The sequence below is a fragment of the Trachemys scripta genome, chromosome 1 (assembly GCF_013100865.1).
Source record: "Trachemys scripta elegans isolate TJP31775 chromosome 1, CAS_Tse_1.0, whole genome shotgun sequence".
Classification (NCBI taxonomy): Eukaryota; Metazoa; Chordata; order Testudines; family Emydidae; genus Trachemys; species Trachemys scripta.
In genome coordinates, this window is record NC_048298.1 from 86,472,344 (window position 1) to 86,495,243 (window position 22,900).

At 44.2% G+C, this 22,900-nt stretch overlaps 1 protein-coding gene across 2 annotated transcripts in view; it reads right to left on the reverse strand.

Moving 5' to 3' along the window:
• GRIN2B (glutamate ionotropic receptor NMDA type subunit 2B) overlaps nt 1-22,900 on the reverse strand; it is a 271,297-nt gene that overhangs the window by 137,529 nt on the left and 110,868 nt on the right. For both annotated transcript variants that reach the window (XM_034774624.1, XM_034774617.1), the window contains one exon: nt 13,249-13,847. In XM_034774624.1, coding sequence (XP_034630515.1) covers nt 13,249-13,847 — 599 coding nt within the window. The remainder of the gene's footprint in view (nt 1-13,248; nt 13,848-22,900) is intronic.

The window sequence follows — 22,900 nt, forward strand, 5'->3', positions numbered from 1 at the left end:
CCCAGCTCACCTCTGCTCTGCCCCCTCCCCGAGCACGCGGCCCCCGCTCTAATTCTCCTCCCCTCCCAGGCTTGCGGCACCAAACAGCTGATTGGCGCTGCAAGCCTGGGAGGCGGGAGAAGTGGAGCAGCGACTGCGCTGCAGCCCAGCCCAGGAACACTATGAAAAAAAAATTGGGGGTACCGCTTTTTGGAGCCCCCAAATCTTGGCGCCCTAGGCAATCGCCTAGTTTGCCTTAATGGTAGCACTGGCCCTGGCTCTAAAACCCCTTCTTAAAAAAACCAGCCTTCACGGCATTATTTTTATTACTAAACACAAAACTCCTTAATGAGTTACACGGCACCTCCAGTGCCACCCATTGGTAACAACACAAATATGGCACTGCCAGCGCTGCACCCTCTCCTCAGTCAGTTATCTAGCTCTGCCAAAACTTCTTGTTAATCAATTTCATGGCATTACCATAAACTTTCCCTAATCAATTCCACAGCCTTACTAAGTTCACTCCTTAACCAATTCAAACTTGAGCTTTCAGTGAAAAATCACTTACAGAAATAAATATAAATCTGTAAGTAAACATTTCTCCCTAACCAATTAAAAAAGTAACATTTCTTGTAACTCTTTAACATCTTTTTAGAGCATCAGGTAACATTCAACTCTGTTCTGTCTATATTACACTCATTCACTCAGTCCAATAAACTTGCATTTCCAAAAGGCAAGAAGCCCCCTCACAGCAAGAATTACACCCTGATATATATCTGCAAATACAGGCCCAAAATAATCCCATCCATTACACCACATGTAAGGGAAGGGATGAGATAAATTGAGTAGAGTGGTGTAAAGAGCACAAAAAGCCTGGCACTACTGTGCTTTCTTTAACTCAATGGAAACAGGATGGGGTTGCATGTCCACAGAACTCGGTGAATACAGGGGTAATGGTCTCAGGCAAAGAGGGAATGGTCAGGGGGAAACCCTAATGCCATATGCTCCCTCAACAGCGCACATCTGGCAAAGGTTCGAGCAGTGCATAATGCTGAGCAGCCTCTAGACGTTTTGATCTATGCAAAAACACCTTTGGCTGTGATCTCCTTGGCATCTATACCTTCCACCACGGTGGCTCTGTGGTCCCCCAGAACAGCTGTATTGCTGGTGAGCATCTTTATTCCTGGCCTAACCAGCAACTTTGTGACTCACCACCATGTGTTTGCTTGAGCTCTCCCCATTCCCTATCTCTCCTATTGGATGCATCAGGGCACACCGGTTATCCATGCGAATCACCTGGAGGGCATTTCTTGTGGTTATACGTGCTTCCGGTGCATGTTTGCCTCATGGTTCTTACATGACGTTACCTTCGCATATGGCATTTCTTGGAGGTGAGTGGACAGTGTTTGGTGACTGCATGTGTATCCCTGACACACACACACCAATGGTATTTGGGGGGTACAGGTAGAACTGGTCCAAAAAAAGAGGGAAAAGGGGATCATTTTTAGCAAAAATTCTGTGAAAAGCATGTCCCTTTTTTGACCTTTATCCTGTCATAGGATAGATGTTGCACAAGTGTCATGAGTTTTGTTGCCTGCAAATAAACCCTTCCCCTGCTACTCATGTGGCTGCAGTTATCTGTGGCCATATCCACTGACAGACCTGTACTGTTCCATTGCAGTTCTCTCTCTCTCTCTCTTCGTGGATCAGCTGCTTTTTCCCCAGCTGCAGAACAACCACACTTCCTATACATTTCTTCTTGCAGGTGCTACTGTGATATGCCACGGTGATTCCACCCCTGTGCCTCCTTCATCAACATTCAGCTACTAGTAGAATCAGCTCATTTTCTGTACCTCACTTCACAGTACTTAGGAAACAATACCAGTTCCTCTCTGAGACCATTTCTAGAACTGCTTGTGGTCTGCTGTGTACAGTCATACCAGAAGTATGAGTGTCATAATTTCCTGCCACTAATCTCTTGTGGTCATTAAAGATCCCTGATGCCCTGGCCAAAGACCACCTTTGGCAATTACCAACTGCCAATCTAAATTCTCTCTGAACTTTCTATGGGATGTGGTATTTGTCTTTGCTTCCTTTGGTGTATTGTTAAACAGTTGCAATATTTCACCCCAACGATGGCTGGATTTCAATGATAAATTAAGTCATCTCTTTGTAGTTTGTAAAGTGCTTTGGAATTACAGATAAAAGATGTAAAAATAAAATACTATCGTCCATCACAAATAAACGTAAGGCACTGACACTCCTGCTAGAGGCAGCCATCTTTCATTTATGACATTAGCAATACCATGGGTCCAACACTAGAAACTTGTTTCCATCTCATTTTAATACAGCTTTAGAAACCATACAGAAAACTGTAACATTTTATATTAAAATGAATACATTAAAACATTCAGCATTCATCTGTTTTTAATAATTGCTAACCCGCAATTAATGCAGATAGGAAGTCGCGTTACAGTGTGGCAATGGTTTCCAGTCTTCACCCAGACCGCCTATCTCATCAATTATGAACCTCTTCAACTTGGCAGCCACCTTCCAGAGGCTCAGAAATGCCAACTGTAATTTACAAACTTTGCCTTTCAAACATTTTCCATAGCATATTCCTGCAGAGATGAGCTTCCCTCACCTTGTGATCTTTGCTCAATTGACCGAGACAGGTGTGGGGGCCTTTTAAATGTGATACAACATGCTAAGGAATGTCTTAATAGGAGTAGAAAGGAGCTTTTTTTGTAGGTGGTTGGCAGGAAGAGTTCTGCCTGAATGATTCCTTAATGCTGCTGGGGTTACATTTTAATATTAATTACGTGTTAGGGCATCTGCAGCCTTGTCTAGGCACTGTTTTATTATTTAAATCAAAATAGATATTACACGATAGGTGAGAGGATGGTGGACTAAATAATTAAATGGAGCTCTGTTAATGCTGATTTTTATTTTACAATTTTATCCACATTTCAGATAACAAATAATATCAGAATTCAATAGCATTGTTCAAGCAAATGTTTTTTAAAATATACCACACAATGCATGTATAGTGCAAAATTTAAAAATCCTATGGTAAGGCAAGGTACATTGTCTTCAAATGGTAATAACTATTTCCCAAATCCATTTTTTCCAACCTTAGTTTGAGCATTACATACACACTAAGGTTGAAGTTTGAAAGGGAAGCCATTTTTGAGTTATTTATGCTGAATAATTATTTGAAAGCAGAACAAATGCATTTATTTCACACTCTCATAACTCAAAATTGGAGAACTGTTTTTTGCTCAGATTTTCCAAAACATTCCCCTTTGGGCTGAGAATGTACATGAGAAGTTGTAGCCTGAAACAAAATGTATTGAAAAAGCTCGAGCTGCTCGAAAATAGGCCAGTAAAGATGGATGTGAACTACAGACTCTGGACTGTGACATTTCCCAAAGTTGAGGGGGTGTTTAAATCCAGTTCAGCCCATTAGAGAGAGAAAATTCAGCCATTACATTTAGATCTTGGTCCATAAACTGAGCTACATACTTCCAAAGTTTGGGGGTGTTTGGATCCCGGGTTTTGGTTCAAACCAATCCATAAAGCAGGGATTTGGGAGGGAATGGCCTTCAGAAGGTTATCTGCAGCTTCTACACATTGTTGCTATAAGCCTTGATTCAGCAAAGATCTTAAGTGCATGCTTAATTTTAAGCATGTGCATAAGTGCTTTGTTGAACTGGGGCCATAAAGCAGGAATCAGTTCACAAACTCATATCCCACTGAATTGCAGCTGCCTCTGAAGAGGAATGTGCCAGCTGTTTAACAGGGCACAGCAACATTACACAACCGTGTAGGATAAGAATTGGAAAAGAATGATGTATCCCAACTGAAACTGCAGGGGGGAATTTAGGATGGCACAATGTCATTAATCACATGAAAATTTGCCCAGGACACTTCAGGGTTAACACCTCAACTCTTTGCAAGAAGTGCCACAGGATCTTTTAATGATCATGAATATTATCAGGGTCTCCCCTCAGGACTGAGCCACTAGGGGACGCACTGAGCTGGTGTCTTGTCAAACCACATTTTGAAGTGAAATTGCATCAAAGGGAAGGGAAAGCTGCTTCAGAGTTGAACGGGGAGCCATGGCAACCCAGCAGTACCTATTTTTAAAACTTGAAAGATAGTAAGAACATTAAGTCTAGGGGAAAAAATATTTCAATTTAAAAAACCAGAAAGTGCATATGTTCTTTAATGAATCTAATTATGAGTTTGTAAATAGCTAATCATTTATTTGTAGGTACCTGATGCATAGAGCCCAGATATGGTAAGATAATAAGCAGGCAGTCACTCAACTGAAGGAAAGGAGGTGTTCCCCACCTTACCTCCAATGTTTTGCTATCTCCAAGCACTGACTTGTCATCAGGGCTGGCTCCAGGCACCAGCTTAACAAGCAGGTGCTTGGGGTGGCCAATGGAGAGGGGCGGCACCTGCTGCAATTCGAGGGCGGCAGGTCCCTCACTCCCTCTAGACGCGAAGGACCTGCCGCTGAACTGCCGCTGCCAATCGCGGCTTTTTTTTTTCCCCCAATTGCCGTCGCCGATCGCGACTTTTTTTTTTTTTTTTGCTTGGGGTGGCAGAAATGCTGGAGCCAGCCCTGCTTGTCATCACAGTCCATACAGTACTTTAACACTCACTGGATTCCAAAGGCATTTTGCCTGTGATCACTGGGGATACCTCTGTTCCTTGTTTGTGTATTCTGCTCCCTCCAATTTCTCCCTGGACACTTCGGAGGAAAGGCTTAGGTTGACTTCATGTTGCAAGAAAAAAGAACTGGAACTCACATATTAAAAGCATATTACCAGCAGCAAATTAAGTTCCAAGGTATTAGCACTAAAAGGACTTGGTTCTGGAGCACTGGATGGCTCAGGGGGCTGGAAATGAGAAATGGAAATTTTACCAGTCTGGCTACTGTTGGTAGAGACCAAAATTCATTCCCTACTGGGTGGTTTATGGGAAATGACTTGAGTGGGTCTCAGTCTGGTTCCAAATGGAGAGATATCCACAGCACAAACCCCAATATCACAATTGATAGTATTTTCTTCTCTTTCAAGCAGTGTTAGCAGAAAGACCAAGAACTGAACGGTACAGACACACTGAAGTCCTCCTCTCTCCCCCAGCGATAACCCCTCCAGTGCAGAGTTAAGGCACATTGCTAAAAGTGGTAGATGGGCAGAAAGCTTGTACTGCTGCTGCCCAGGTTGTACACTTCCTGAGAGAAAATAGAGGGCTTCAGCCCCCTGCGCTGCCCTAACACACTTTAATGTAAAAACTTCACATGGCTCCCCTAGACAGCATAACAGGAGACAGGGAGGAGAGTAGCTTGTGGCAGATCATTCTGCAGTGATGTTTTTAAGTCAGGCCAGTGGTGGCTTTGTTGGGAGAGGGATGGGATACTGTGGCTTTGCGTGTGTGTTGGTACCATTATAGAGCATTCTTCAGCATCCTCCAAAACCTGAAAACGTAACCTAGCAACCATCCAAATGCAAGGCCTGAGAGGGGGCAGGAAGGATACGCCTTGGTGATGGGACAGAGGGCTGTAGAAGCCGACTCCACTCTGACCAGCCATCGGAATGATTTTCTCCCATGCTGCACTTGCTCTGTGCATAAAAAAGGGATGTTAGGCCCCATTACTGCTAATCCAGCACCTTTGACCAGAAGTGAACTCCCTCTGAGAAATAAACAAACAAGGTAGGGGCAAAGAAAACCCATACAGTTATGGACAGGGAAAATAAAATCGAAAGGAAGGAAGCAAACCATTTCCCAAGGCTCTATAGAGACAGAAAGAGAGTGTGAGCAAGAGAGGACAGGGGGAGACAATGACAAAAAAAAGGGAGAGAGCCCATGAGTGACATGGAAGGCACTGGGCAGCCCCCAGCCGGCTGCTGCGGCTGCTGCTGGAAACAGGACAGGAGTGAACAGATTTCAACAGCAGGGATCTCTAATCTGTCAGCAGCAGTCACTCCACGTGCAACCAGACAGCATGGCACAGGAATCTGGTGCCAGCCTGAGGGCAGCCGGACTTGCCAACTGCTAGGAACATAATGAATTGCTAACGAGACCCCGGCTCAGAGGCTCTAAAAGGTCAAGTGATAATCATGCTCCAACACCCTCCCGTTCCCCCAAATCTCCCTTTGCCTCTGATTTAAACATCACATCCCCAAGTGCCTCCTCCATTTCAGCAGCTAAGGATGGAGTCCAAAGCTCAGTGCTTCCATCTAGCCCATCCTCAGTCACCCTCTCCCCCGTGGTGAGCAGTGCTGCTCTCTAAGGACTAGACTGTGTAACCCTCCATGCCATTAGTGAACAGTTATTCACGTGCGTAGCCCCACTAACTTCAATGGGATTGTTTGTGTGACTAAGCATGCACATTTGTGAACAAGGGATTTGCAATCTAGCCCTACAAAACAAAAAGTCCCAGACACTTCCTCTTCATCTCAACTCCTCCTCCAGCCTCCACCCCAGACCCCTGCTCTGAACTCCTGAAAGACATAGGGCCAAATTGAGCCCTGGGACAAGCTGGCATGACTCCCATTACAGTTAAAGGAAGTGATTGTTCCTGGGTTGAATCTGGCACAGAGTATCTGTTCTAATTTTGGGAGGATGGGGTAAGAGGAGGGATGCAGGAGAGCTCTGTGTCGGGGGTAGGGATTGGAGGGCAGGCTAAAAAGGAGAGCACCATGCCAGGGTATGTATGTTACATACATAGGTACCCTAGTCCCCCCAGGGCTGGCAATCCAGCATGTATAGTTACATAGGAGAGCACCATAGGGGCTATATAAGAGAAGCCCTGAGTAGAGCCAACATGGTGATGTGTATAGGAAAACACCACAATCGGCGTGGGGAAGGGGGCAGATATCATTTGGTGTACCCAGGACTGGGTTAAAAAGAAAAGTGAAGCCTCCAGTAAAAACTGACTAAATGAGTGGTCTCTCCTAGCCATGGGTATCCCTCCGACCATTTGAGAATGAATGGGCCAAATTCATCCCTAGTGTAAATCAACTGACTTCTATGCATTTCCACCAAAGATTAATTTGGCTCAGCGTTTTTAGCCATGAAAGTCTAAGGGAAGAAACGGCATGAATGTGATGCCCTCCAGTTCACCACAAGTGGCATGATATACATGTCAGGAACCAGTGGGTCTATCATAATCTGGGAGCAGCGGCTTTAAAAGGCAGTGCTGAAGTGCTCCTCTCAGTGACACACTAGAGTTTTATTTTATTGTATTTGTATTTATTGTGAAAAAGTCTCTGATCCCTTTCTAACCCCCCCCCACACCCACACACACACACATTTTGAGCACTGTCGGTACCCTCAAGAAACATCCAACTGTTACTCTCCTGCCTACACTTAGCCACAATGCAGTCTCTAGCAATGAGAATGAATTCCAGTCAGTTCAGGGCATCTGCCATAAATCCTGCTACCACAAGAGTTCTCCGGGGTGCTGAATCAAACTGGCTGGTCCAGGAAGGTTACGGCCAGTTCTCTGCTTCCAGCCAACAGGGTTGAAACAAGATCCCAAAGGACACAGGTCACTAAGTCTATTATACCCTAAGGGAGAGACATCTGGATCCCAACTGTCTATATTCTCATCCAGTGAAGAAATACATGAATACATGCTTATTTCAAGTACTCCCTCTGATCACTGATTCTTAAGATCTGCATCCAACCAACCATCCCCAACCTGTTCCTAAGTGCCAATAGGGAAATATGACTCTGCAAGAATTGAGTTCTGTTCAAGTTGTTTCAGCCAGAATTTCCAAACTGTTTACTGTTCCCAATACATTTCTGAACTACTTGGCCTGGGAGGTTCCAGAGACGAGAGTTAATGTCACCCACAGAGTAGAGGTATCAAAAGTACACCCCCACACACCAATCCAGTTTACCAGCTGTTTTTAAAGGATGGGAATTTGAATCCGCCTTTTCCCTCTTTGTTATATCTCTTTGAACAGTCAGTGTAATCCCATGTTTGGGTTTCATTCCAAAGCAAATGCTTCAGTACTCTCTTTATTAAAATGAAAAGTGATGTGTGCAGACTGGTGCTAAATGAAAGACTATTAAAGCCAATCAGTCTAGAACTCATTAGTAGCCCTACAACAACAAACTAGTAGTAATGGACCAGCATTCACAAGCAGCCTTGACAGCAACCAGTCAGTAGAAACAGCCCAGATCTCATGGAAGTCTCTATAATAATACAGTGTATATTGCCCAGTGATCATGAGCAACCACACAAAAAGAACAGGCTTCAGCTCATGAAACCATGTGTCCCAGAAATAATATTTCTTTCCCATGACTCATCCCCAAGCTCCAGTCTCAAGAATGCCTGTGTTATTTATTTATTTATGTATTCACATTTCCAAAATCTAACTATAGGCATCCATCCTGGTCAACTATCTCTCACATTAAAGCCACAAGAAACAAAGGACTCCCATAAATATATCCACCCTAGTCCACTTCCTCCCCAGCAGCCTTAGAGAAAGGAGAGAATAGATAGGCTTTGCAGCCTACCTGGAAGGTTAACAAATCTGGCTCTGGCAGACAAAATGGGGAGCAAGTTTAGGGTGAACAGATAGCAAATATGAAAAATTGGGCAGGGGGTGGGGGGTAATAGGAGCCCATATTAAAAAAAGCCTCAAAATCAGGACTGTCCCTATAAAAATCAGGACATCTGGTCACCCTAAGCGAGTTCCAAAACTGAGGGCCTTTCACGGAACATGCCCTTCAGGAAGCTCCCTCTCCTCACGTCTGGTGATCTCAGCTGGTGTACTATGGCATAGGGATAGAGGAGATCTCTCAGATAACTTGATCCCATCCCATTTAGGGCTTTATATCGTCAGATGTAACCTTGCTAGGCTGGCAACTCTGGATTTCCAGACCCGTGCCCAGATACCCTCTCCATGATGCTAAGAGAGAAACTGAACCCTTGGCACTAATAGGAATGAATGGGAAAAAAGGCTGACATTTGGATTTTCAGTTTATATTTGGACCCCGAATCTAAATATCACATAATCCAAATATCAACCAATTCATTGGGCCCAGTCCCTTCAAGCAAAACCTAGAATGTGTACATGGTGGTGGTACAGTTAGCTACTTCACCAGGTGGACTGATGTTCCCACTACATAATTCACGTGCACCACCCATACAAGACATGTTTATGCATTTTGATATACTACACTCATTTGCTGATAGAAGAGCTCATTTCTCTAGTGTGTCATTCAAACACTCCATCAGGAAGCTAAGCACTTGATGCTATCTCCAGAGTAACCTCTCAGAGAGGAACAAAAAGATCCATAGGAGAAAAATCTCCCCACATGTAGAAAATGGCCACTATAATATGTGGGACAAGTATTTCTCAGAGTGCCATTTCCCTATTTAACTAGTAGAGCTATTTCACCAGTAGTTATTTTTAGGAAGAAATTTGCAAGATCTACTAATCAGGATCAAAGACCCACATCCCTAACCTACCTCAAAGAAGCATCAGTTTCAAGGTAAACAGGAAACTACAGTTTCTACATGAGACTACTACTACTATTAGCACCATACAAGGTGAAAGAAAGAGTCCGGATGAGAGCCCATCCTTTTTCTGATGCACTCTGCATATGGACATTCATTCACACAAAATTTTGCTTGCACAAATGTTTGCAACAGTGAACTTAAAGGGGGTGAGAGAACGTGATGAACCAAAATACTGTTTCTAATTCTCTAAACTGTTCAGATACCTTTTCCCCGTTATTTGCCCCATTCTATTGACTACTAATGGAGCCAACAGAACCAGAGATTATTTGATTTTGGCTGCATCCTGAGCTACATGTACTTCCCAAAAATAGATTGGCTAGCAGTGGTCAGGATTCAAGCACAGACCCTGGGAAATGACTAATTCACAGCCTTAATTCATAATGTGCTTAAGATGAACTAAATTAAACTTTTCTTTAGCTTGATGCGTCATTCTTTCTAGGATAGAATGGGAAAATTCCTTCATCATGTTACCTCCCAGCTATGGATTTGAAGCAGTTGGGACCTACTTTGGATTAGACAGCAGTTTCTGAAATACTAACTACAGGGCTATCAGTTGATCCCTGGAGTATTAGCAGATCATGCACAGTTTGTAGCTAACCCGCACCCATCATGCTCATGTATATATATTTCTCCACTCTGCCTAGGCATGTTGTGGGTAACTGCAAGCTGTAGATGGCTTCATTGACTGCAGGGGTCCATTGACACCCTGCAGTTAGTGTTCTGGAAACTGCAGTCCAATCCCAAGCATTTCTGACCTTTTAAATCCATTCATATATTGTTCCCTCATATTGCATTGTATATAGTGTATAACTACTATAGGATCCTTTGAGATGAAAGCAACTAGAAAAATACATTTTTATTTACTATCTGGTACCCATGAAAAATGAACAGGTTGGTAGACTTTAGGGCCCCAGTTAAACAAAGCTATAAGCATGTGCTCAAAGTTTAGTGCCTGGTAAGTCGGATTGAAGGCAGTGAAACTTAAAGGCCTGAACCAAAGCCCATTGAAGTAATGGGAGGACTTCCATTGACTTCAGTGTACTTTGGATCAGGCCTTAAGTGTGAGAGAACTGGGGGGCATACAAGGTCTCTCGCCTCCTTTTTTTTCGCATATTCGCATAACTTTTGAGTTGAGGCAACAAAGGCATATGGTACCTTCAGATATTTATGGCCACAATTTTAAAAAGTGACTTCAAGGTCCTAGGTGCCTAACTTAAGACACCATAAAGGGGCCCAATTTTAAGGAAAGGCTGAGCTTGCACCCTCCCTCTGAAAATCAGGCCTTTTTACAGTGTCTCAAAGAGGGCACCAAAATATTGAAGCATAAAACAGAGTCTGGAGATGATTGTGGGAGAAATGGAAGAATGGGACATCAAGATTAGCAGAGCATGTGTCAGCTATAAGAGAACACCTGACAAACACAGCGGCAGCTAAAATCACTAGTCACACTGAAGGCCAGAAGAAGAGGTCTGCATTTTCATCTGTGACTAGTGATTTTAGCTGCCACCATTTTGGGGTGTCCAACATGATATATATTAAAGATAATTGATTTTCCAAAGACTGGGGCTCAGCAATTTCTGAAAATCAGGCCTCTTTAAGGTGAATCCAGTTGGGAACCGAAAATCACTAGTCACTTGAAAATCTAGACCAAGAAGCTTTACCTTAATGCTCTGGTTGGTAACTTTGTATGCATTAGATTTAAAACTTTCCCTACTGCATCACTCAGAAGAAGAATAGAGAAGAAATACAGAAGAAAAGGGAAGCCTGAGCTAGGGAGGAGGCTGCTAATGACCATAGTCAAGGTAGTTTTCAGGGGAGCAGAGCAGGCAGAAGCCAGACTGGAAGAGATTAAGAAGAGAAAGTCTAGACAAGGTGAACTGGCAGCATGGTCAAGGAGTGTGCAGACAAAGGGGAATTAGGAAATGGAAGAATAGTTAAAAAAAATAGAGGGACAAAGAGAAGGCTTTTCCCTTAAGATCCCATTACTTGGGCAATAGAAAACTGCACTGGGCAAAGCAGTGAAGGAAACAACCCTATGTTGACACGGAGGATGGCTGCAGGGGTGGTCAGCATGTGAAAGGAGATCTTTTCTCTCTTGAATTTTTTCTATGATTCAATGATACTGTCCAGTAAGGAAACGTCCTTACTTATCCTTCTACCTGAACTAACTGGAGAAGACACTCCATTCCTCTTTACACATGAACAAGGGGCCTCCTGTCCTATTTGCATTTGATCCTATTATGATCCGAATGCAGGGGCTTAAGGGTAAATGGTTCTTTACCAGTGTGAACTAGGAATTGTGGCACAACCAAAAGGCTTTGGGTAAGTGGCATGCAATTTGATCAACAATTACAATGAAGTACCTGCCATAGTCATTAAGGGCCATATTTTTCAGAAGCACACACTATAGCTAAAGTCAATGGGATCTGTAAGTGTTCATCACCTCTGAAAAATCAAGCCCTGATTGTCCCAGAAACATACCACAAATCTGCTCTAGACAGACTTTGACATCTGGTACAAATTGTACCTGATGAATCAGAACATGCAGACCACCCAGTGACAACACTTGATTGACCTACCATATTTGCACTGTGCCATGATATTTACATCAAGGCAAATGACAAAAATGCATGCGCTTTGTGGAGACCCCCTTTGGAGAGTGTAAGCTGGATTCCCCCCACCCTTGTCCACCAGCAGTAAAAGGACAACTTACCCAAGGATGTCTATATGCACAGACCGAGCAGCAAGTCACTAGAGCATGACAACCCAACCCCCCCAGGACCCATTAAGCCAGATGAGGATTTTGCATCACTTCCCAATTCAGGTTTCCTTCCCTGGATTGGTATAACATACTGATGCTCTGGGGGGCAGAGATGGGAAGAGGAAGGAAATCCAGTGCTTAGGGTACTAGCCTGGGGATTCAGGAGACTGAGATTCAACTCCCTGCTCCACCACAGACATCCTGAGTGACCTGGGGCAAGTCACATAGCCCCTCTCTGTGCCCTTCCCATTTGTAAATGGGGATAATACTTCCCTACCTCACAGGGGTATGGTTAGGATGAATACATTCAAGATTGTGAGGCACTTCGAAACTACAGTAATGGGGGCCATATAAATACCTAATAAAAATATTGCTCATTACCCGGACCACTGTGTGCATTGTTGGCAGTAAAGGGGGTGGAGGGTCAAACCCAGGACCTTCTGGGTCTAAATACATGAGCCTCCAGAGGTTGGGCTAGAAGACCCAAGTCTGTTAGACAAGGTTTTATCAGCCTTTATGCATGCCCCAGCCATTATTAGAAGGGGACAGAGCAGCACCTTGAGTGGGTGTGAGTTATATCCTCTTTTATGCAAAGAGACACTGTTAAGAACCATAGGATCCATTCTTGTCACACACACATGGAATCTTTCATCCTTGGAAACGTGCACACAGACTTTTGCACTATGCAGTCACTGTTCATCCACCTCCTGGGTGCTCTGGCTCCTGTTCGGTACTGACTTTCCCACCAGCACCACCGAGAGCTGTTGAAGTAGCAGCATGAAAGGACATGAACCACCTCAGAACTGGCCAGACCATTAAAAACCTTCCATTTGCTCAGCTTCCAATTAATACAATCTTGGGTTGCTCTCCCTACTGGTCTCCTAAATGCCACAAACTTCAGAAGGGTTTTTCAGATGCCTGCTTGTGACCCCCATTTCCCACCCATTACCCTTACCTGTTCAGCATGTTGGACTGGTAGATCCGTTTCTCCTGGGTGTTGTAACAGCTGCTCTTGGGCTCAGGGATGAAGCTGTGCTCAGACAGCATGTCAGAAGCAGCCGTGGTGATTATGGCTATCCCATCCCTCACCCTGGCAGGAAGGCCATAGTCCCACTCATCGTACGACACAGAGATGAGGCCAGTGGGGAACTCAGATGGCACTGTGTCTGTATCCCCTGCCACCAGGCTGGGCACGATCCATGTGTAAGCATAGCCTGTCAGCCCCACAGAGTTGGCCACCTCAAAGATGTAGGTGGCCTCTTCCTTAGTGCAGTAGAGGAGTATGACAGGGCTCTGGAGCTTCTTCAGCTGGTTCTGGATCTTTGAGTCTCCATCATCCAGGGACATGTCCAGCAAGAGGACCTCCTCCAGCTCCCAGCCCACGAAGCTGTTCTCGATGGTGCTGCGGATCTTGTTGACGAAGTCCTGGTAGCCAGGGAAGTAGGTAGTGACAATGGAGAAGATGTACCAGTCATATTCTTCCATGATGTTCAGCATGACGGAGGCTTGCTGTTCTATCGATGGGCCAAACTGGAAGAACATGGATGACTCATCCTAGAACAGAATGAAAAAGAGAGAAAAAACAAGAAGGGGGTCAAAGAAAATAAAAAAACAAGTTCATGGCCAACTCCAATAAGTAGGGGAAGAGGGGAGATAGGCTGTACACCTCTTTTCTTTGTGTTTTGGGCAGGTGTGACAGTTCTCAGGACACCAAGGACTGTGAGCCACCTTGTTATCTCCTGCCTCCTGAAAGAGGGAGGCTGGATGTCAGCTCTCTGGCATCACCTGCCTTTCAGCCACCCAAGCATCCTTTCCTCTGGGTTATGCCAGCCCTAACTTTGCCTTTCAGGGTAACAATAGATGCACTCAAATCCCCAGTCCTTGTACATCATTCCCCTGTGATATCCAGTCCCTGACAATGGCTGCCTGCAGAAATTCCAGGTCCTCTGCACCCCATGTACCCCAATTTACCAGTTTTAACTTAAACCACCACTCCTGTAACCCACAACACTTGTGAGTGCTTACCATAAAATGAAAGTAAAGTATTTATTTTTTCTTAAATAAAATAACTGGAAGTGAGAGAAAGTGATGGAAGCAAATGGTTACAATGCCAAACAAATCAAAAAATGTGAACCCTGGTCTACATTTATCAATAGTTACCTTTCCTCACAAAGTTCAGTCTGTTGCAGAGCCAGAATCCAAATGTTCATGAAAGCCCCCTACTTCTTAAGGGGTTTCCTCAGTGAATGAATACAGAGGGCATTTCCCTACACTCTGTTATACTGAAACAATCTTTTGTCTTTATTCATAGCCAGGGCAATCTCCTGCCTGCTATAATGTTCCATTTCACCTCTGAGTGGTTTTGGTCATTCGGAATTGTCTTTGATGATTTCTGGGATGTTGCAAGGGTATACAATCGTACCTTGCATTACCTTGCCAGCTGACTAGGGAGGGGTAATGCCCTCATGCTTGAATGGGTCATCACATTACACCTGGTGACTAATTTTTACTCTGAGTTCATAAAGTATACTTTCAATATAAATAAATTATTCCTTAAATACTACCTGTACATACATCTCACAAGGATTATGAATCTCAACAAGTTACAAGCTTTCTGTAGATGCTGTACATGTTACTCTTTATGGACAAATATCCTGTAAGATATGTGTTTGGTGTAGTGAGTTTGTCAGGTCCAGGGTGAGAGATGTTTTCTGAGAACATGGGACCCTTTGCCAAAGAACCTCTGTGTTACAACAAGATTCAAGGATTATTATTGTTAATAACCGAGCTGGGCAAATACCAAGGGGAGGGAAAGAAAATTTTTTATGGTGGTTGTTCTTGTTTTCTTTTTGAGTATGGCTATTTGAAGCTGCTTAGGGGTCTGGAATATTAGAAGTAATCCTGGAAGAGAGGGATGAATGAGTTCAGTGTAGATGAGATCACAGGGACAGAATAAATGCTATTTCTATTGGGGTGTTTTTCTTATCCCTCCACCTGTATTAGGTTGCCTTTCTTACCATGCTCAGGCCTTTGCATGAAAGAAAAATTAAAATGAATCAATTTTAAAACTTCAAAAAGTGATCTTTAGAAAGAGTTTTTCTACAAATCCCAGTTAGCCAGTGGCACAATGAAAGTGTTTCCCATACTGGTAGTTCACAATACATCAGACTTGCAATTTGTCAACGGTCCAGTGTAATTTTACATCCCTGCTTTTCCCCAATCCATGTTGGAAATGAATGAAGGAAGCATTTCCATAATAGTTTCATTTATGGATTGATCTTATGCCCTTTAAAATCAAGATAAAATTCCCATTGACTTCAATGGCATACGATTGAGCTCCTAAAAAAATTGTAGAATTAAATGTTGGACTTCAGCAGAGATTCATGTGACAATAAGTGGACCATCCACAGCCAGTTTTAGGAATGAAGCACTGGCCTTGTCTCTTCCCAGCAAGCCTGAAGAATTGGAACAGAGGTCATAAAGGAGATAAACAGGTGTTTTAGGTCAGAGGAAATCTATTGCACACAATAAGCCCATAAATGCCCTAATACTTTACCTCAGGACATACACAAATTTAGAATAGAGTAAAGAGCAGATCTCTACCAAAACCATCCTCCTACTGTCTGGCAGGCAAAGCTGCTTTTCAACCGAGGTCCCAGCTAAATCGTCCATCCATTCTTTCCTTAAGAATGTTTTTGATTATCTGCTTCCACTCTCTCTCCTTTAGCAGAATATTCCATAGCTGAGCAACTCTGGAAAGAAAATCCTATCCCAGTACCCAGCTGTAACCTGCTTGGCTCACTTTCCAGACCTGATCTTGTGTTGTCCCTTAACCCTCTGTAAGCTATGGCAGTGGTTCTCAACCAGGGGTATGTGTACCCCTGGAGGTACGCAGACGTCTTCCGGGGTGTACATCAACTCATCTAGATATTTGCCTAGTTTTACAACAGGCTACATAAAGAGCACTTGCAAAGTCAGTAGAACCTAAAATTTCATACAGACAATGACTTGTTTATACCCCTCTATAAACTATACACTATTTATATTCCAATTGATTTAGTTTATAATTATACGATAAAAATGAGAAAGTCAGCAAATTTTCAGTACTAGTGTAGCTGTGACACTTTTGTATTTTTATGTCTGATCTTGTAAGCAAGTAGTTTTTAAGTGAGGTGAAACTTGGGGGTACACAAGACAAATCAGACTCCTGAAAGGGGTACAATAGTCTGGAAAGTAGTTGAGAGCCTCTGAGCTATGGTATTTAAACAACAGTGAGGTCAGTTATCCCACCAAATTCTCTCTCCATTTTTAAAAGTAGTGTTAACACCACTCCTAGAACACTGCATACAGTTCTGAGCATCTCAGAAAAGCAGAAAAATAATAGCAACTTGAAAGCAAGTCAGAGAACAACCAAAAATAACCAAAGTCCTTATTTGTGTCCCATGTATTCTGTGGTTGAACTAGTCATAGAATTCACTCTTTGCCACAAAAATCTCAGATTTCTTTAAAAAGATATATTTCTAGCCTTGATGGTTATGGGGAAAAAAACATGAAAATGTGACCCAAATGTAAACTAATGCAGTGACATCTGAGTCTAAAGACAGCCTGAACAAATAGCTCTGAGACATTTCATTGTAATGGACTGTTAACTCTGAAACCTGAAGATGACATTGTATTGCAACTGAACACTGAAACTGGAGAGAAATCTTAAAATAAATTTAATATAAAAACAACACAGGGAGCTATATGATCGTATTATTCATCTTCATATTAAATTCAATAAAATCCTCCTTTTCATAAATTTATCTAAAGCTGCTACAGAATTTCCATAATTTCTACCAAAGACTCACAGAACTGAGGGACTTAGCCATAGATAGGGCCCTTCCAAATTCACGTCCGTGAAAAACGTGTCACGGACTGTGAAATCTGATCTCCCCCATGAAATCTGGCTATTGTCAGGGAGACCAGATTTCACAGAGTTACGTGGCTGGAGAGTGGCGGCTGCCGGCTGGGAGCCCAATTCTGAAGGCAGCATCACAACCAGCTGCAGCACAGAAGTGAGGGTGGCATGGTATGGGGGGGGGGGGGGTCATCAATATTTGTGTTGATGGTATGGGGGGGCAAGGCTGGCCTTACAGGTAGGCGAGTGGGTGACCACCCAGGGCCCCTGGTCACCTCCCCCACTCATTCACACAGCCAGCCCAAAATCCCTTTAACTCCCAAGTAATGGGTCTGGAGCCAGGGAGGGGCAGGGCTGAGGGCGCCCCAACCAGGAGCTCCTACTATGAGTGGGGCTCCAGCTGCTAGTCCCGGATGGGCTGGGGTGGGACAGGATGACTTCTTCCTCTGCACGGGCTGCTGTCAGGTCAGAGATCCATCTCCAGGAATCTCTCCCAGCTTCAGGAAGCTCCATGGCTGCTGGCTGGGACTCCAGTTCTGAAGGCAGAGTTGCTGCCCGCAGCAACGCAGAAGTGAGGGTGGCATAGTATCGTATTGCCATCCTTACTTCTGCGCTGCTGCTGGCAGTGGTGCTGCCTTCAGAGCTGGGCACCCAGCCAGAAGCTGCTCTTTGGCTGCCAACCTGTAAAGAAGGCAGCAGCAGAGAAGTATGGGTGGCAATACCATGACCCCACCCACACCCCCCGCCCATTGCCCCATTTTGGGTCAGGACCCCCACAGCTACAATACTGTGAAATTTCAGATTTAAATATCTGAAACCATTAATTTTATGATTTTTAAACTGTGAAATTGACCAAAATGGACTGTGAATTTGGTAGGGTCCTAGCCATAGAGTACACAGACCCTCACTTGATACATTTTTTAGCTCTTTCAGTATTTTCTCACTTGGCTAAATGACACCTAAGAGATGGAAGATAATAAATCTGCTAGCATTTAAAGGGTGTATAGATCAAGGAGGAAAAGGACTTGTTTAGGATTGTACTGACACATGGGAGGGGGAGAAGTGACATAACTTAATAAGTCCTTGCCATCCTAATCTTGGTGATTTGAAACATATTCAGATATTACAATAGAGGGTGTGGGTCAGACATCTTAAACTACAGGACTGTACAGCCAAACGTCCCTCAGGTTGTTCTACCCCAATGTCTGCGATAGGAAATCTCCATTTCCACTGGGGCGAAGCTACGAAATCCACACCAACCAAAGCATTAGTGCATTATGTAAATACGAATAGAATAAGATGGGTTTTAAAAAGTCTCAGTCTCAGTTTCAATCTCAATTAACAGTGCCTCCCCCCACACATACACACACACCCTCATCCTCAAATCAAACATCAGAGGCTAGTTGTCTGTGCTGGTAATAATTACTCTTGAGCAATTTCATGCATTTTTATTACAACAGCAGTAGGAGGAGGGGGCAACCTCTCTTCAAAACGAGAGGGCTACGATTGTTCAAGCCAGTCCAGCTTTCTGCCTGGCACAATGCTCCTTAGTACTTAATCAACCCAGCATTTCAATTGGCCAAATGCTCCAGTGCTTCGCCAGCTCAGCACTCAGAGAAGGGGGGGGGTGGAGGAAGGAGAGGACAATAACATATAGAGGGACATTTTCTCCTACGATAAATCTGACTTGAGTTGCTGGTAGAGGTGGATGGAAAATTTCACTGAAAACCTATTTGACAAAAAACAAAAGGAATATTTTCAAAGTGTCACAATTTTTCTCCTTCTCCCCCTTTCCTGACCACATGTAGCTGTTGATCAGGGAGAGAGAGGAGACTGTAAAGATGTGAGAGGGTTATGGTTCCAGACGAGGGAGGGAGCTAGTTATCACCACTATTGGTAAGTGTCCGGGCAAGGTGACAGAAACAACGGTGGTTCTGCTGTTAGGACACCACCCTGCTCAGAAAGATTAACAATACAAACTTGAAATTGCCACATTGCTTTCTAACATGCCCAAGAAGAATGCATTTTCCCATCTAGACTTCAAAAGTATCCACAGAGGAACACAGCCCCCAAGATTCCCAGCAGTATTTGGCTTACACTGCCCCACCTAAAAATTTAAAATTAGAGCCACCAGTGACTAGAGATATAGCTAGAGAGCAAGCATTGGTATTAGCACCAGGGGGCTAATTAAGGGATGGGTTATAGATGAAGAGGTCATCACTGCAATCTCTGACTTCAAGCCTGTCCTTGCAGTTGCTTCTCATCCATCTCTCCCAGCTGTGGGCCAAATGTTACCCATTGCTAAGTGCTGTATAAGAAAAGAAAACATGGCACAAAATCCCCTCAAACATGGAGAGCAGAGACTCCATTGCACAATCCCCATTGTAGCTCTACAGGGTCAGGGATCTGCAGTTTTGTACAGCTGAGCTGAGGGTGGAGCGGCTGAGTCGACACAGCATGATCTCCAGCTGACAGATGGCGTCCCACAGAAAATCTGCTCTGAAGTCATTGTTGCTGGAACTAGCAGTAGTGTCATAATGTAACCCCTCTCAAATGGGGATGTTGTATCACAAGTGTGTATGTCACAGGCAGGGGTAATAGCCAATTGCATCCTAACTCCCTTGGGAGCCATGCTTTGGGGCTGGGGGAGGTCTGAAGTGTCTCGGTGGAGGGAGCGCATTATACAGAGATGGCTCAAGATCCAAAGCGAGTTACCATGTATCCATTTCCCTCAAAGGCAGCATCACTTATCCCCTTTGTGATCCCCCAAACACCTTCCCTCTCAGGGGAGAACCAGGCAGAAACTGTATTAGGTTAAGCTGGGAGTTTTCCTCTGACTCCTGGGAGCATAGCATGTCTCTCTCTCTGTGGAGAGGTGCTCCAGCAACTCAGGCCTCAGGGGCTGGATCAATTGGAGCTGATCACTATAGTTTAACAAGCCATTTGCCTCAAAAATGGCAGGAGAAGCCCTGGGGAAGGGAGGGGATTTCTCACAAGCTCACTTCTCTCAGCTTCTCTGGATTCCCTAGGCAGGTGGAAGTGATCGCTCCCTCACAGACAACAGCAACTCAGTGCTGTAGCCTGGAATTGACACGGCTTCGATTTCAGACTCTTGGTGTGCTGGAGACTGGGATCAACCAAGAATTAGTGCCGTTGCAGCAGATCAGTTGTCTTCCAGGCCTACAGAGCCCCATACTAAGCAATATAGCATCTGACTTAGTGAAGGGAGAAGATCAATATTCTGTTTTATTTCTGTTTGGGGGTTTTCTTTATGTAACACTCACTTACACAGCGTGACTGCCTGTCCCCTTCTAGTGGCGGGAACTCACTGATGTTTATGATTTTGCTACTGGCTTCAAGCTAAGAGATGGGACTTTTAGTTCAGGCAGTAGAGGCCCATACTTTTAGCTCCCATGGTCAATCCCTGTTGCAGGCATCCTGGCTGGGGGTGTCATTAATATAATTCACACAAGGAGCATGTAGATTACATGTATTCACTTTACAGGCGAGGAGGCATTAGTCAAACTTTTGGAAGACACTTAGGGACAGAATCATCCCTGCACTGGTGCAGGTGCCAGCCCAAGGAGAGTGGAAAGGTGGCTTGTGCCACTCCTATTCTAGGGCTGCCGGGGGCCAGTTTGACTCTCTGCATTGGCTAGGGCAGCCCCCACCCTGTTTCAATGGCCCCACCCTAGCCATGCCTCCTCCTGCACCAGGGGCTCCTACAGTGGCCATACAGAGTTGGCTCTTTGCACAGCATACAGGCCCCTTTCCTCAGGAAGAGGCTTACATCTGCCTTACAGTCACTTTGCAGCAGCCTGACTAGCCCTAGGGCAATGATGAATCAGGCCCCCAATCTTGTCTCTCCCATTTCCAGTACCACCGATTTGCCTCACCTCGGTTGTTGGGCTTAATGTGTGGGTGTTGAGGGTGTTGGTGGCCTGTAATACACAGGAGGTCAGATCAGATTAGATTCTAACCTTAAATTCTATGACTTCTAGAGAAGAAAGTAGGCATTGTGGTTTAAGTACAGTAGTGGGAGTCAGGAGCCTAGGCTACTTTTGTATCTGGCACCACCACAAAACTCCTGTGTGACCTGGAGCAAGTCATTCAGGGCTATATTTTTAGGCAAGCCTCAGCCCAAGTTACCACAGATGCTGTGGGTGCAAAAAGGAGACCCCACCATGTTCCCACCTATTCATCACAGTCATGGTGGGATGTTCATTGTTCCTGATGGAAAATTTCATAGAAATTCAAAGTCTTATAATTAATTTTTCTATATTTCTCAGGCCTGTTTGTTATAGCAGAGCTGAAATCAAAACAGGATCATTGTTGTTTAAGTATTCATTTACTCCTGCTTATCCTTACCCCCAACTCACCATGGCCTCAGGCTAGCCTTGAGACAAAGGCTTCCGCTTGTTTTTCTCTCTGCATTTAATTATTATATTTAGTTTTGAAAAATACAATAATTCCTGTACATAGAACTATATGCTGTATCACAGAATTGTGAACCCTCTACTTAGGACATCCTGTTGGGTTGCTATGGAGAGTAGTGTAGTATGACGGACAAGAGTATTGTGACTCCTTATAGAGAATAAGATGTGGGACAGAGTCTCTCTTACTCAGTCTCTCTCTCTCTCTCTCACACACACACACACACACACACACACAAGAAAAGGTGGGTGAGGTAATAGCTTTTATTGGACCAACTTCTGTTGGTGAGAGAGACAAGCTTTCGAGCTTACACAGAGCTCTTCTTCAGGCACACACAAAGGAATGCTAGGATTCCTAGACTTGTGGCATTTCCTCACGACACTTTTCCCCATTGATCTTAGTTAACAGCAATTCCAACTTCTTCCCACCTCATTTGATGACAGAACAGTTCCCAACAGAAAGCCTCAAACTGTAGGGTTTGGACTCTTCAGTGAATGAGATGTTCTGAGTGGCTGAATGTTCTTATTATTGTCATAGGAAAGCTAGAGTCCAGAATGCTCAGTAATCAGGAGGTTCTGATAGGCTGTATATTGTCATGTATTGAGCAGTACCGCGTCAGCCTAGGGCAGGGTGATGAATTTTGCTGTTGCTCTTCTAGTCCCTGGAGGTGATAGGACAGCCAGGAAGGGACAGTCTGTGACAATTGGGAGGATGGAAAGTCAGGAATGGTGGCTGCTGTACCTACTGGCGGTTCAGAGTGACTGAGCTGGGGAACCAGAGTTGCCTTTCTGCACAGTTGAGTCTCTCTCAGTTTCAGAGCAATAGGACTCACATGCATCATGTTGATTAGAATACGCAAATGGTATAAAACAGATTACACCAGACCTGACTCCATGACATCAATTTCTCTGCAACAACAGAAACCTTTTGCTGCAAGGCCCCAAAAATCAACCACTGCCCAGCCGATTGGGATCGCTATAAGTGCCTGTGCGCCAAGGAGTCCCTCTGGAGCTCGACCAAAGCAGGTTTCTATTAAAGCCAATGCAGGAGACTGAAAATTGTAAGTAATTTTCAATTCCTGGTTTAAGGGGTTTGCAAGGAATCATTCCAGACATACTGCAACAGAGGAGACACAAAATACCCTATAATCCCCAATATCTGTCATGTGGTAGGATAATGATATTTCCTCCCCTCCAGGTATGCCTTGCTCTATAGAACACACAGTATTAAACCTTAGGGAAATGAATAATCCTTTGATTAGTCACAGAGTTTA